This window comes from Haliaeetus albicilla, unplaced genomic scaffold, assembly GCF_947461875.1.
Source record: "Haliaeetus albicilla unplaced genomic scaffold, bHalAlb1.1 scaffold_168, whole genome shotgun sequence".
Lineage (NCBI taxonomy): Eukaryota > Metazoa > Chordata > Aves > Accipitriformes > Accipitridae > Haliaeetus > Haliaeetus albicilla.
Window position 1 is genome coordinate 10,447 of NW_027212559.1, and position 13,393 is coordinate 23,839.

The window sequence follows — 13,393 nt, forward strand, 5'->3', positions numbered from 1 at the left end:
GACCCCCCCCCCGAGGATTTTTGGCACCCCCCCAAAAGACCCCCCCAAAATCAGCTCAACTTTCAACTGTGCTTTATTCAAACACATTCCCCCCCCCCAAATTTCGGGGTCGCCCCAAAATCTGGGGTGCCCATAGGGGGCACCCCCAGATTAGGAGCAAGGGGCGGCTCCTGGCATCCAGGATACCCCCCCCCAAATTTTTTGGGGGGGCCCCCGTCGATGTCCTGTTTCTGGGGGGGGGTGTCCCAGTTTGGGGTGTCCTGGTTTTGGGGTGCCCCAGTTTGGGGGGTCCCGACCTCCCAGTTTGGGGGGGGGGATCACGGCTTCCACGTCGTCCGGTTTTGGGGTGTCCTGGGGTCCAGGTCGGGTTTTTTCTGGGGGGGTGTGCCCCATTTTGGGGGTGCTCCCAGTTTGGGGGTGTCCCCAGTTTGGGGGGTGCCACGTGTTCCAGCTATCCTGGTTTTGGGGTGTTTTGGGGTGCAGGTCATTTTTTTGGGGGTGCCCCAGTTTGAGGATGTCCCATTTTGGGGTGTCCCAGTTTTGGGGTGTCATTCTTTGGGGGTGACCCAGTTGCAGACACCCAGGTTTTGGGGAGGGGGGGTCCCCAGGACATCCCAGTTTTGGGGTGTCGCAGCCTTTGGATCCCCCCATTTTGGCATGTGGGGTTTTTGGGGTGCCCCATTTTTTGGGGGTCCCCCCCACTTTTGGGGTACCCCATATTCCAGCCAGCCTGATATTTGGGGTGTCGCAGCTCCTGGATCCCCCATTTTGCGCATGTGGGGTGCCCCGGTTTTTGGGGGGGTTTACTCCAGTTTTGGGGTCCCCCGCCGTTTTTGGGGTCCCCCCACTTTTGGGTTGCCCCCCAGTTTTGGGGTCCCCCATATTCCAGCTATCCTCATTTTTGGGGTGTCGCAGCTCCTGGATCCCCATTTTTTGGGGGTGCGGTGTTTTTGGGGTGCCCCGTTTTTGGGGGGGTCCCCCAGTTTTTGGGTCCCCCCCAGTTTTTGGGGGTCCCCCCAGTTTTGGGGTTCAGTCGTGGTACATGCGCAGGAGGCAGGCAGTGATGACGGCCATGTAGCGCTCCCACAGCGCCTGGTGCCTGCCCAAAAATCGGGGTTCAGGGGGGTCCCCCATTTTTGGGGTGCCCCCCAACCCAGTTTTGGGGTAAAACCGCCCCGGTTTAGGGTCAACCCCCAGTAGCCCAATGCCAGGTTTTTGGGGGGTTCCCCCATTTTTGGGGTGCAGTGGCTCAGTTGGGGGGTCCCTGTTTTGGGGTGACTCATGGGGGCCCCCCCCACTTTTGAGGAGCCCCATTCTTGGGGGGGATGTCCCAGTTTGGGGGTGTCCCTTGAGGGGGGGTCCCCACTTGTGGGGTGCCCTGTTTTTGGGGGGGGGGCATGTGGGTTTGGGGTGCCCCGTTATGGGAGGGGTCAGGGGGTCCCCAGATTTAGGGGGGTCCCCTTTGGGGGGGGCAGGGTTTTGGGGGTGCAGGGAGACCAGGTTTTGCAGGGGGGGCTGGATATTGGGGTTCAGGTTTTGGGGGGGTGGCAGGATTTGGGGGGGGGCTGGGGTTGAGTCAGGGGTCCAGGATTTGGGGGGATCAGAGGGTTGGGGGGGTCTGGAGAGATTTTGCGGTGCAGGGGGGGTCAGAGTTCAGGGGGTTTTGGGGGGGTCAGAGGATTGGGGGGTCTGGAGAGATTTGGGGGTGCAGGGTGGGGGGGTCAGAGTTGGGGGGTCAGTGGGGTCTGGAGAGATTTTGGGGTGCAGGGTGTTGGGGGACAGAGTTGTGGGGGATTGGGGGGTTCGGGTTTGGGGGGTCTGGAGAGATTTTGGGGTGCTGGGGGGGTCAGAGTTGCAGGGGGTTTGGGGGGTCTGGAGAGATTTTGGGGTGCAGGGAGGGGAGTCAGAGTTGGGGGGGTCAGGGGGAGGTTTGGGGGTGTCAGAGGATTGGGGGATCTGGAGAGATTTGGGGGTGCAGGGTGGGGGGGTCAGAGTTGTGGGGGGTTTGGGGGTTCAGAGGGGTCTGGAGAGATTTTGGGGTGCAGGGTGTGGGGGGGCAGAGTTGTGGGGGGTTTGGGGGTTCGGGTTTGGGGCTGTCCAGAGAGATTTTGGGGTGCAGGGAAGGGGGTGCAGAGCTTGCAGGGAGTTTGGGGGTTCAGGGGTCTGGAGAGATTTGGGGGTGCAGGATGTGGGGGGCAGAGTTGCGGGGGGTTTGGGGGGGTCTGGAGAGTTTTTTGGGGTGCAGGGAGGGGGGGTGCAGAGTTGGGGGGTCTCAGTTTTGGGGTGCTGACCGGAAGGCGGGCAGGGCGCGGGGGGCGGCGGTGTAGTGCCCCAGGAAGAGGCGCAGGTCCGCGGGGCTCCACTTGTCCGAGCGGCACGGCTCGATCACCTGCGGGGGGGTCAGGCACCCCAAAACGCACCCCGACACCCCACAACCCCCCCGACCCCCCCCAAACCCCACAGCCCCCCCAAACCCCAGAGAGCTCCCCCAAACCTCTCCGACAAACCCCCAAACTCCCCACCAGCCCCCCAAAACTCGGAGACCCCCCCCAAACCCCACAGACCCCCCCCAACTCCCCCCCGGAGCCCCCCAAAAATCAAAGAGCCCCCCCAAACCTCCCCCAGCCCCCCAAACCCCCTCTCAGTCACCCCAACCCCCCTGCTGCCCCCGCAAAACTCAGAGAACCCCCCCAAACCTCCCCCCCCAAACCCACAGACACCCCCTTCAGGCCCCCAAAACTCAGAGAGCCCCCCAAAACCCACAGCCCCCCCAAACCCCACAGACCCCCCCAACTCCCTCCTGCAGCCCCCCAAAACTCAGAGAGCCCCGCAAACCTCCCCCAGCCCCCCAAAAACCCCCGCAGCCCCCCCAAAACTCAGAGCCCCCCCAAACCCCTTTTCAGCCCCCCAAACCCCACAAATCCCCCCCCAAAACAGAGGACCCCCCCCAAATCTGCTGCCCCCCCCAACAACCCTTCTGAGCCCAAGGGACCCCCAAATCTTATCCGTGACCCCCCCAACCAAGCACCCCTGGGGGGGTCCCCAATTTTGGGGATTGCCAGTTTTGGGGGGGGGGTCCCAGTTTTTAGGGGTGTCCCAGTCTTGGGGGTGTGTGTCTCAGTTTTGGGGGGGTCCCAGCTTTTTGGGGGGGGGGTCCCAGTTTTGGGTAGTTCCCACTTTCAGAGTTCCCAGGTTTTGGGGGGGGTCCCAGTTTTGGGGGGTTCCCAGTTTTTTGGGGGGGGTCCTCAGTTTCTGGGGGGGTTGCAGGTTTTTGGGGAGTTGCAGTTTTTTGGGCGGTCACAGTTTTTTGGGGGGGGGGTCCCAGTTTTGGGTAGTTCCCAGTTTCAGAGTTCCCAGGTTTTGGGGGGGGGGTCCCAGTTTTTGGGGGGTTGCAGTTATTGGGAGGAGTCCCAGTTTTGGGGGGGGGGATCCCAGCTTTGGGGGGGGGTTCCCAGTCCCAGAGTTCCCATGTTTTGGGAAGGGGGGGGTGTCCCAGGTTGTTTTTTTGGGTTTTGGGGGGGGGGGTCCTCAGTTTAGGGGTGTCCCAATTTTGGGGTGCCCCCCCCTTGCCTTCTCCACCAGGTCGACGAAGAAGTCGCGGACGTCGCGCGCGTGGGTCAGCTTCCCCCCCACGTTCACCAGCGCCCGCGAAAGGGGCTGCGGGGGGGGGACACCCAGGTGTCGGGGCGGGGGGCACCCAGGGGTTTGGGGGACCCCCCCCCAATCAAGTCACCCAGAGGGGCACCCACCACCCCCCTCCAGCCATCCAGGGCACCCACGGACCCACGGACCCCAGCATTGGGTTGCCCCCCCACCCCCAAGGGGACCCAGGGGTCCGGGGGGGGGGGCACCCAGGGGTCCGGGGGACACCCCCCCCTCCAAAGGACCCAGGCATCCAGGGGGGGACCCAGACATTTGGGGGGACCCCCCCACCCAGGGGACCCAGGTGTCCGGGGGGGACACACCCAGATATTGGGGGGGGGGGACAGCCAGGCATTGGGTGGGGACCCCCCCTCCAGCAGACCCAGGCATGCAGGAGAGCCCCCCCCCCCCAAAGGACCCCAGAGCCTGGGGGGGACACGACACCCCCCACCCCCCCCCAGGCACCCAGTACTCCCAGTAGCACCCAGTACCCCCAGCCCCTCACCCAAGAGGACCCAGGTATCCGGGGGGGGGGGGGGGGGGGGGAGGGGGTGGAGCCCCCCCCTCCGATTTTGGGGGGGGGGGGGCAGGGGGGGTCACCTTAAAATTCGCCTCCATCTCGTTGTAGACGGAGATCTTCCCCCGCAGCGCCGTGCACACCAGGCTGGGGAGGGGGGGGGCACCCAAGAGTTTGGGGGGGCCCCAGGAATTTTGGGGTCACCCAGGAGTTTGAGGGGGGGGCCAGGAATTTGGGGGGATCCAGGAGTTTTGGGGGGGGGGGGGCAGGAGGTTGGGGAGGGGCAGGAGTTTTCAGGGGAGGGCCCAGAGTTTGGGGGGGGTCCCAGGTTTATGGGGTCCCCCAGGCTTTTTGGGGGGGGACCCCAGGAGTTTGGGGGAGGGGTCACCCGGGAGTTTTGGGGGGGTCCCAGGATTATGGGGTCACCCAGGCTTTTGGGGGGACCCCAGGAATTTTGGGAGGGGTCCCAGGATTTTAGGGTCACCCAGGCTTTTGGGGTTACTCAGGCTTTTGGGGGGGTCCCCCAGGAGTTTTGGGGGTCCCCCAGGAGTTTTGGGGGTGTCCCAGAATTTTGGGGTCCCCCAGGCCTTCGGGGGGGTCACTCAGGATTTTTGGGGTCCCCCAGGAGTTTTGGGGGGAGTCCCAGGATTTTGGGGTTCCCCAGGAGTTTTGGGGGGGTCCCAGGATTATGGGTTCCCCCAGGCTTTTGGGGGGGTCCCCCAGGACACGGGGTGCCACCTCTTGTGCAGGTCCAGCAGGTCCTTGTCGGCCACCAGCACCTTCAGCTCCTTCAGGTCCTGCAGGAAGGACTTGGGGACGTCCCCGTCTGGCTCGGCCGCCTCCGGCGCTGGGGACACGGGGGGGTCACGGGGACATGAGGGGGCATCGGGGGCTTGGGGACATCGGGGACGCGGGGGACACTGGGGGGTCATCGGGGTGACGGGGACATCGGGGACACGGGGGACTTCATGGGATCACTGGAGTTGTGGGGACACTGGGACGTTGGGGACATCGCTGGGGTCACAGGAACATCGGGGACACCAGGGGGGCACCAGGGGCTTGGGGACATCGGGGACACTGGGGGGTCATCGGGGTTACGGGGACATCGGGGACATCATGGGGACATGGGAGTCATGGGGACATCGGGGGGTCATGGGGGGCCACTGGGGTGTCAAGGACGTCGGGGGTCATCAGGGGCTTGGGGACATGGGGGACACTGGGGGGTCATCGTGGTCATGGGGACATCGAGGACACAGGGGACATCACAGGATCATCGGAGTCGTGGGGACACTGGGACATTGGGGACAAGGGGACATCGCTGGGGTTGGGGGGGTCACAGGGACATCAGGGGCTCATCAGGGGCTTGGGGACATGGGGGACACGGGGGACACTGGGGGGTCATGGGGACATCACGGGAACATTGGAGCCGTGGGGACGGTGGGACGTTGGGGACATCACCAAGGTGTCAGGGATGTCAGGGGGTCACCAGGAGGTTGGGGACATCGGGGAGACGGGGGACACTGGGGGGTCATCAGGGTCACGGGGACATGAGGGACATGGGAGTCATGGGGACACTGGGGACATCACCGGGGTCACTGGGGGCATCGGGGGGTTGTCAGGCGCTTGGGGACATTGGGGGCGTGGGGGACACTGGGGGGTCATCAGGGTCACAGGGACATCGGGGACACGGGGGACATCACGGGACCATCGGAGTCGTGGGGACACTGGGACGTTGCTGGGGTTGGGGGGGTCACGGGGATGTTGGGGACATCAGGGACACGGGCGCAGTGAGGGGGGGGGGGGGGCACGACGCTCACGGGGACATAGGGACGTGGGGACACCAGGGGATTCGTGGGGACAGCGACGTCATGGGGATGTTGGGGACACTGGGGGGGTGACGGGGACATGGGGGACTGTAGAAACACAGGGACAGCGCGAACCGTGTCCCCCCCTCCCCGGGGGGGGCGACCCTGAAGCCAGAGGGTCCCCAAGTGTCCCCAGGGTGTCCCCTCGCCCAGAGCCCCCCAGCTCCAAGGCAGCACCACGCGCAGGAGGTGACACCCCGCGTCCCCCACCCCAGGGGGTGCCCCTGTCCCCATGACATCCCCGACGTCCCCATGACGTCCCTGATGTCCCCGATGTCCCCATGATGTCCCCACGACGTCCCCTCGCCCAGAGCCCCCCAGTTCCAACACAGCACGACGTCTTGGGTGCAGGAGGTGACACCGTGTCCCCCACCCCAGGGGGGTGCCCCTGTCCCCATGATGTCCCCAGGGTGTCCCCGATGTCCCCATGATGTCCCCGATGCCCCATGACGTCCCCACGACGTCCCCTCGCCCAGAGCCCCCCAGCTCCAACGCGGCACGACGTGTTGGGCGCAGGAGGTGACGCCCCGCGTCCCCCACCCCAGGGGGTGCCCCTGTCCCCGTGACGTCCCCAATGTCCCCACGAGGTCCCCAGTGTCCCCACGAGGTCCCCAGTGTCCCCCCGTGCCCCCTCACCCAGCGCGCCCTGGGTCCAGTGCAGCATCATGTGCTGGGCGCAGGCGGCGAAGTCCCCGAAGGTGAGGAACTGCAGCCGGCGCTTCCCCGTCTCGAAGCGGCTGTTGGCGAAGAAGACGACGGCGGCGTAGTCCCTGCGGGGGGTGGGCGCCCGGGGGCGCCCCCTGAAGCGCTTCTCCTGGCAGCCCCCAGCACCCACGGGACCACGTAACACCCCCCCCAGCACCCCCCCAGCACCCATGGGAGCCCCCTGCACCCATACAACACCCCCAGCACCCATGGGACCACATAACACCCCCCCAGCACCCACAGGACCATGTAACACCCCCCAGCACCCACAGGACCCCTAACACCCTATAGCAGCCCCCCAGCACCCATACGACCCCCCACAGCACCCATGGGAGCCCCCTGCACCCACACGATGCCCCCAGCACCCATGGGACCCCCCCAGCACCCATAGGACCCCCCCAGCACCCTATAGCAGCCCCCCCAGCACCCATGGGACCCCCCCAGCACCCACAGGACCACATAACACCCCCCCAGCACCCAGAGGACCCCCTAACACCCCCCAGCAGCCCCCAGCACCCATGGGACCCCAGGTCCTTTCCCCAAGCCCCCACAGGCTTCCCCCCCCCAACCCGGCACCCATGGGACCCCCCAGCACCCACGGGACCCCCGCAGCACCCACAGGACCCCTAACACCCTATAGCAGCCCCCCCAGCACGCATACGACCCCCCGCAGCACCCATGGGAGCCCCCTGCACCCACACGATGCCCCCAGCACCCACGGGACCCCCCCAGCACCCACGGGACCACATAACACCCCCCCAGCACCTATAGGACCTCCTAACACCCTATAGCAGCCCCCCAGCACCCATGGAACTCCCCAGCACCCATGGGACCCCTAACACCCTATAGAAGCCCCCCCAGCACCCATGGGACCCCCAGAACCTTATAGCAGCCCCCCTCCAGCACCCATGGGACCCCCCCCAGCACCCATGGGACCCCCTAACACCCCCCAGCAGCCCCCCAGCAGCCATGGGACCCCAGGTTCTTTCCCCAAGCCCCCATAGGATCCCCCCCCCCAAGCCCAGCACCCACGGGACCCCCCAGCACCCATGGGACTCCCCCCACCCACTTCCCCATGCAACCCCCCCCAGCACCCATGGGACCCCAGAACACGCCCGTAACACCCCATGACAACCCCCAGTGGCTCCCACTACCCCCCCTGGGACCCCCCACCCATAGCACCCTCGGGTGCTGACCGGGCGAGGGGGGGGGGCAGCAAGAAGAGCTGCTGGATGTTGTCGGCCAGCGGCCCCCGCAGCTCCTCCACCGCCTTGAACACCCGCTTGAAGTTGTCAAACTGGGGGGGGGGGGTGTGTGTGTCAGATTTGGGGGTACCCCCCCAGCACCCCCAAACCCCCTTGAACCCCCCCTCACCCCTCTGGACCCCCTCCACCCCCCCAAACGCTCCCCAATGGGGCCAAACTGTCCCCCACCCGCTGCGCAGGACCCTCCCCCAGGGTTTTGGGGACCCCCCCAATATCGGGGACCCCCCAAAAATGCCCCCCCCAATGGGGCCCCCCCCAATATTAGGGAACTCTCCCCCACTTTCAGCTCTGCCCCCCCAACTTTTAATCCCCCTTAACCCAGATTCCCCCAATTTTGGGGTGCTTGATGCCCCCCCCAATCTAATGCGCCCCCCCTCCAGTTTTGGGGTGTCCCCCCCCATTTTAGGGAGCACCCCCCAATATCTGGGTGCCCCCCCCGTTTTGGGGTGCCCACCCATCTCAGGGTGCCTCTGTAATTCTAGGGTGCCTCATGCCCCCCCCAACCCCAGGCTGAGCCCCCCTCCTCAATTTCAGGGTGCCTCCTCACCCCTCCCCCCATTCTGGGGTGCCCTCCTGAATTTTGGGATGCCCCCCAGTTTTGGGGTGCCCCTCCCAGTTTTGGGGTGCCCCCAGATTTCACAGTGCCTCTGCTGAGGTTTCAGGGTGCCCCCCCCTCCTCCAGGTTTCAGGGTAGCCCCTCTGCTTTTTAGGGTGCCCTCCTGGGTTTTGGGGTGCCCTCTTAGATTTTAGGGTGCCCCCCAGTTTTGGGGTGCCCATCTCTGGTTTTGGGGTGCCCCCAAATTTCACAGGACCTCCGCTGAGGTTTCAGGGTGCCCCCCCACCCCTCCAAGTTTCAGAGCAGCCCCTGCTGGGTTTGAGGGTGCTCCTCCTGGGGTTTAGGGTGCCCCCCGGATTTTGGGGTGCCCCCCCAGTTTTGGGGTGCCCACCTGGCGGCGACAGCTCTTGATGGAGACCCCCGTGCGGGCGCTGATCTCGTCCAGGTCCTTCTTGGTGCCCTTCGAGAGTTTCTTCCCCAGCAGCTCCCGCGCAAAACTCTCCTCGAAGGCGTAGTACCTGGGGGGGGACACCCCAAAATTTGGGGGGACCCCAAAACCCACCTGCACCCCAAAAACCCACCCTCAGCCCCCCCTAAGCTGCTTCTCAGCCCCAAAAGCTGCTCCTCAGCCCCCCCTCAACAGCACCCCCGTGCAGCCCTCCTCGAAGATGTAGTACCTGGGGGGGCACCCCAAAATTTGGAGGGGACCCCAAAACTCACCCGCACCCCAAAACCCGACCTCAGCCCCCCCCACCCCACCCCTGAGCCCCCCAGCAGCCCCCATGGGAAGTTCTCCTCAAAGGTGGGGGGGACCCCCCCAAAACTGCCCTGCACCCCAACCCTTCCCACTGCTCCCCCATATCCCCCCCAGTGCTCCCAGTCCCTTCCCAGTGCCCCCCCCGAACCCCTCCCAGGTTCCCCCAGTGCCCCTCCAACCGCTCTCAATCCCTTCCCAACAGCCCCCCAGTGTCTCTCTAAGCCCTCCCAGTGCTCCCACTGCCCCCCCAGCTCCTCCCAGTGTCCCCTCAACCCCACCCAGTGCTTCTCTATCCCCTCCCAGTGCCCCCCAGTGCCCCTCCAACCCCTCCCAGTGCTTCTCTATCCCCTCCCAGTGCCCCTCCAACCCCTCCCAGTGCTCCCAGTATCCCTCTAACCCCTCCAAGTTTTTTCCAGTTCCTTCCCAATACACCCCCAGTGCCCCTCCAACCCCTCCCAGTGTCCCCAGTACCCCCCCAAGCCCTCCCAGCGCCTTCCAGTTCCTTCCCAATACACCCCCAGTATCCCTCCACCCCTCCCACTGCCCCCCAGCTCCTCCTAGTCCCTCTCCAACCCCTCCCAGTGCCTCCCAGTCCCTTCCCAATAACCCCCAGTGCCCCTCCAACCCCTCCCAGTGCCCCCAGTACTCCCCAAGCCCTCCCAGTTCCTTCCCAATACCCCCCCAGTATCCCTCTAACCCCTCCCAGTGCCCCTCCCAGTGCCCCCCAGTGCCCCTCCAACCCCTCCCAGTGCTTCTCTATCCCCTCCCAGTGCCCCCCAGTGCCCCTCCAACCCCTCCCAGTGCTCCCAGTATCCCTCTAACCCCTCCAAGTTTTTTCCAGTTCCTTCCCAATACACCCCCAGTGCCCCTCCAACCCCTCCCAGTGCCCCCAGTACTCCCCAAGCCCTCCCAGTTCCTTCCCAATACCCCCCTAGTATCCCTCTAACCCCTCCCAGTGCCCCTCCCAGTGCTCCCAGTGCCCCCCAACCCCTCCCAGTGCCCCCCCCAGTGCTCCCAGTGCCCCCCCAACCCCTCCCAGTGCCCCTCCCAGTGCTCCCAGTGCCCCCCCAACCCCTCCCAGTGCCCCTCCCAGTGCTCCCAGTGCCCCCCCAACCCCTCCCAGTGCTGACCGCTGGACCAGCATGGCCTGCCGGGAGGGGGGGATCTGGAAGAGGAGCTGCTGGAGCAGGCGGGGGGGGGGCGTGCAGGAGCCGCTCCAGCATCTGGAAGGTGCGGTAGTGGTCCCGCGTGTCGCTCTGCAGGACGGCCACCGAGGTCCCGGCCCGCTCCAGGACCCCCCCCCGCAGCCGCCGGGCCACCGCCTCCGCCACTGCGGGGACAGGGACACGGTCACCGGGGGGAGAGGGCACGGGGACGCCGGGGGACGGGGCCACCCAGAGACAGGGGGCGCGGGGACACCCAGGGGCGAGGGGACACGGGGACACCAAGGGACATGGTCACCAAGGGAAAGAGAACATGGGGACACCAAGGGACATGGTCACCAGCACATACAGGAGATGGGGACACAAGTACACCATGGGAGGTGGTCACCAACAGATAGAGAACATGGGGACACCATGGGATGGGCACACCAAGGGAGAAGGGACATGGGGACACCGAGGGACATGGGGACACCGAGGGACATGGTCACCAGCAGATACAGGAGATGGGGACACAGGGACACCATGGGAGGTGGTCACCAACAGATAGAGAACATGGGGACACCATGGGATGGGGACACCAAGGGAGAAGGGACATGGGGACACCAAGGGACATGGGGACACCAAGGGACACCATAGGACATAGTCACCAGGAGATACAGGAGATGGGGACACAGGGACACCATGGGACATGGTCACCAAGGGAAAGAGAACATGGGGACACCAAGGGACATGGGGACACCAAGGGAGAAGGGACATGGGGACACCAAGGGACATGGTCACCAGCAGATACAGGAGATGGGGACACAAGTACACCATGGGAGGTGGTCACCAACAGATAGAGAACATGGGGACACCATGGGATGGGCACACCAAGGGAGAACGGACATGGGGACACTGAGGGAGAAGGGACATGGGGACACCGAGGGACATGGGGACATGGGGACACCGAGGGACATGGTCACCAGCAGATACAGGAGATGGGGACACAGGGACACCATGGGAGGTGGTCACCAACAGATAGAGAACATGGGGACACCATGGGATGGGCACACCAAGGGAGAAGGGACATGGGGACACTGAGGGAGAAGGGACATGGGGACACCGAGGGACATGGGGACACCGAGGGACATGGTCACCAGCAGATACAGGAGATGGGGACACAAGTACACCATGGGAGGTGGTCACCAACAGATAGAGAACATGGGGACACCATGGGATGGGCACACCAAGGGAGAAGGGACATGGGGACACTGAGGGAGAAGGGACATGGGGACACCGAGGGACATGGGGACACCGAGGGACATGGTCACCAGCAGATACAGGAGATGGGGACACAAGTACACCATGGGAGGTGGTCACCAACAGATAGAGAACATGGGGACACCATGGGATGGGCACACCAAGGGAGAAGGGACATGGGGACACTGAGGGAGAAGGGACATGGGGACACCGAGGGACATGGGGACACCGAGGGACATGGTCACCAGCAGATACAGGAGATGGGGACACAGGGACACCATGGGAGGTGGTCACCAACAGATAGAGAACATGGGGACACCATGGGATGGGCACACCAAGGGAGAACGGACATGGGGACACCAAGGGACATGGGGACACCAAGGGACACCATAGGACATAGTCACCAGGAGATACAGGAGATGGGGACACAGGGACACCATGGGACATGGTCACCAAGGGAAAGAGAACATGGGGACACCAAGGGACATGGGGACACCAAGGGAGAAGGGACATGTGGACACCAAGGGACATGGTCACCAGCAGATACAGGAGATGGGGACACAAGTACACCATGGGACGTGGTCACCAAGAGATAGAGAACATGGGGACACCATGGGATGATGACACCGTGACACGTGAGGACGCCGAGGGACAAGGCTACGGTGGCACAGGGGGACACCACGGGACACGCCCACCAAAGGACAGGGGACACCGGGGGACGTGGCCCCCCCACAAGCAGCGCTGCTCTGCAGGTGACCTTGGGGTCTGCCCCCCCCCCCCCCCGGGTGTCCAGGAAAGGGGACCCAAGCGTCCAGGGAGGGGGGACACCCCGGGGTCTGGGGGGGACACCCCGGGGTGGGGGCGCACCCGAGTGCCCGTCCAGCCAGAGCTGGTAGACCTCCTCGTCGATCAGCGTCGTGTTCCCCACAAAGATGTCCAGGTCGCTCGTCATGGCCGCCTGCGGGGACCCGGGGGGGTCCAGGCAACCGCCCCCCCCACCCCCCAGAGGGGACCCGGGCTCCCTCCACCCCCCCATATCCCCCCCGCTCCGAGGGGACCCGGGGGTCCGAGCACTCTGACCCCCACCCAAAGGGGACCCAGGGGTCCGGACACCCCCCCCCCACAGGGGACCCAGGAGTCTGGGCACCCCCCACCCCCCCCCAAGAGGGGGTCCGGGCACCCCGACCCCCACCCAGAAAAGGCCCAGGGGTCCGGGCACCCCCCACCCCCCCAAGAGGGGACCCGGGGGTCCGGACACCCCCCTACTCCCCCCGACCTCCCCGCTCCGAGGGGACCCGGGGGTCCGAGCACCCTGACCCCCACCCAGAAGGGACCCAGGGGTCTGGGCACCCCCCACCCCCCCAAGAGGGGACCCGGGCACCCCGACCCCCCCCAGAAAACGCCCAGGGGTCTGGGCACCCCCCTACTCCCCCCCAGAGCGGACCCGGGGGTCCGGGCACCCCGACCCCCACCCAAAGGGGACCCAGGGGTCCGGCCCCCCCCGCCCCCCCGGGCACTGACCGGCCGCTCCGCTCCCGCCTCCAGCCCCTTCCTGATGACGCCACCGACGCAGCGATGACGCCAGGCGCCGGGGCGGGGCGATCCCCCTCCCTCCCTCCCCTTTTCCCCCCTCCCGGAGGCGGGACCCAGACGTCCCGGCCCCGCCCCCCCTCCCCCGCCAAGA

General features: G+C 65.7%; 1 protein-coding gene across 1 annotated transcript; it reads right to left on the reverse strand.

Moving 5' to 3' along the window:
- Positions 1-55: 55 nt before the first annotated feature.
- On the reverse strand, positions 56-13,310 carry FIBP (FGF1 intracellular binding protein). The gene is given in 12 exon segments (XM_069778076.1): positions 56-1,099; positions 2,292-2,389; positions 3,571-3,657; positions 4,243-4,306; positions 4,898-5,006; positions 6,661-6,794; positions 7,926-8,026; positions 8,942-9,068; positions 10,438-10,505; positions 10,507-10,637; positions 12,577-12,667; positions 13,231-13,310. Coding segments are annotated over 11 exon segments (1,074 nt in total). The 5' UTR covers positions 12,662-12,667; positions 13,231-13,310; the 3' UTR covers positions 56-1,029.
- Positions 13,311-13,393: the final 83 nt, after the last annotated feature.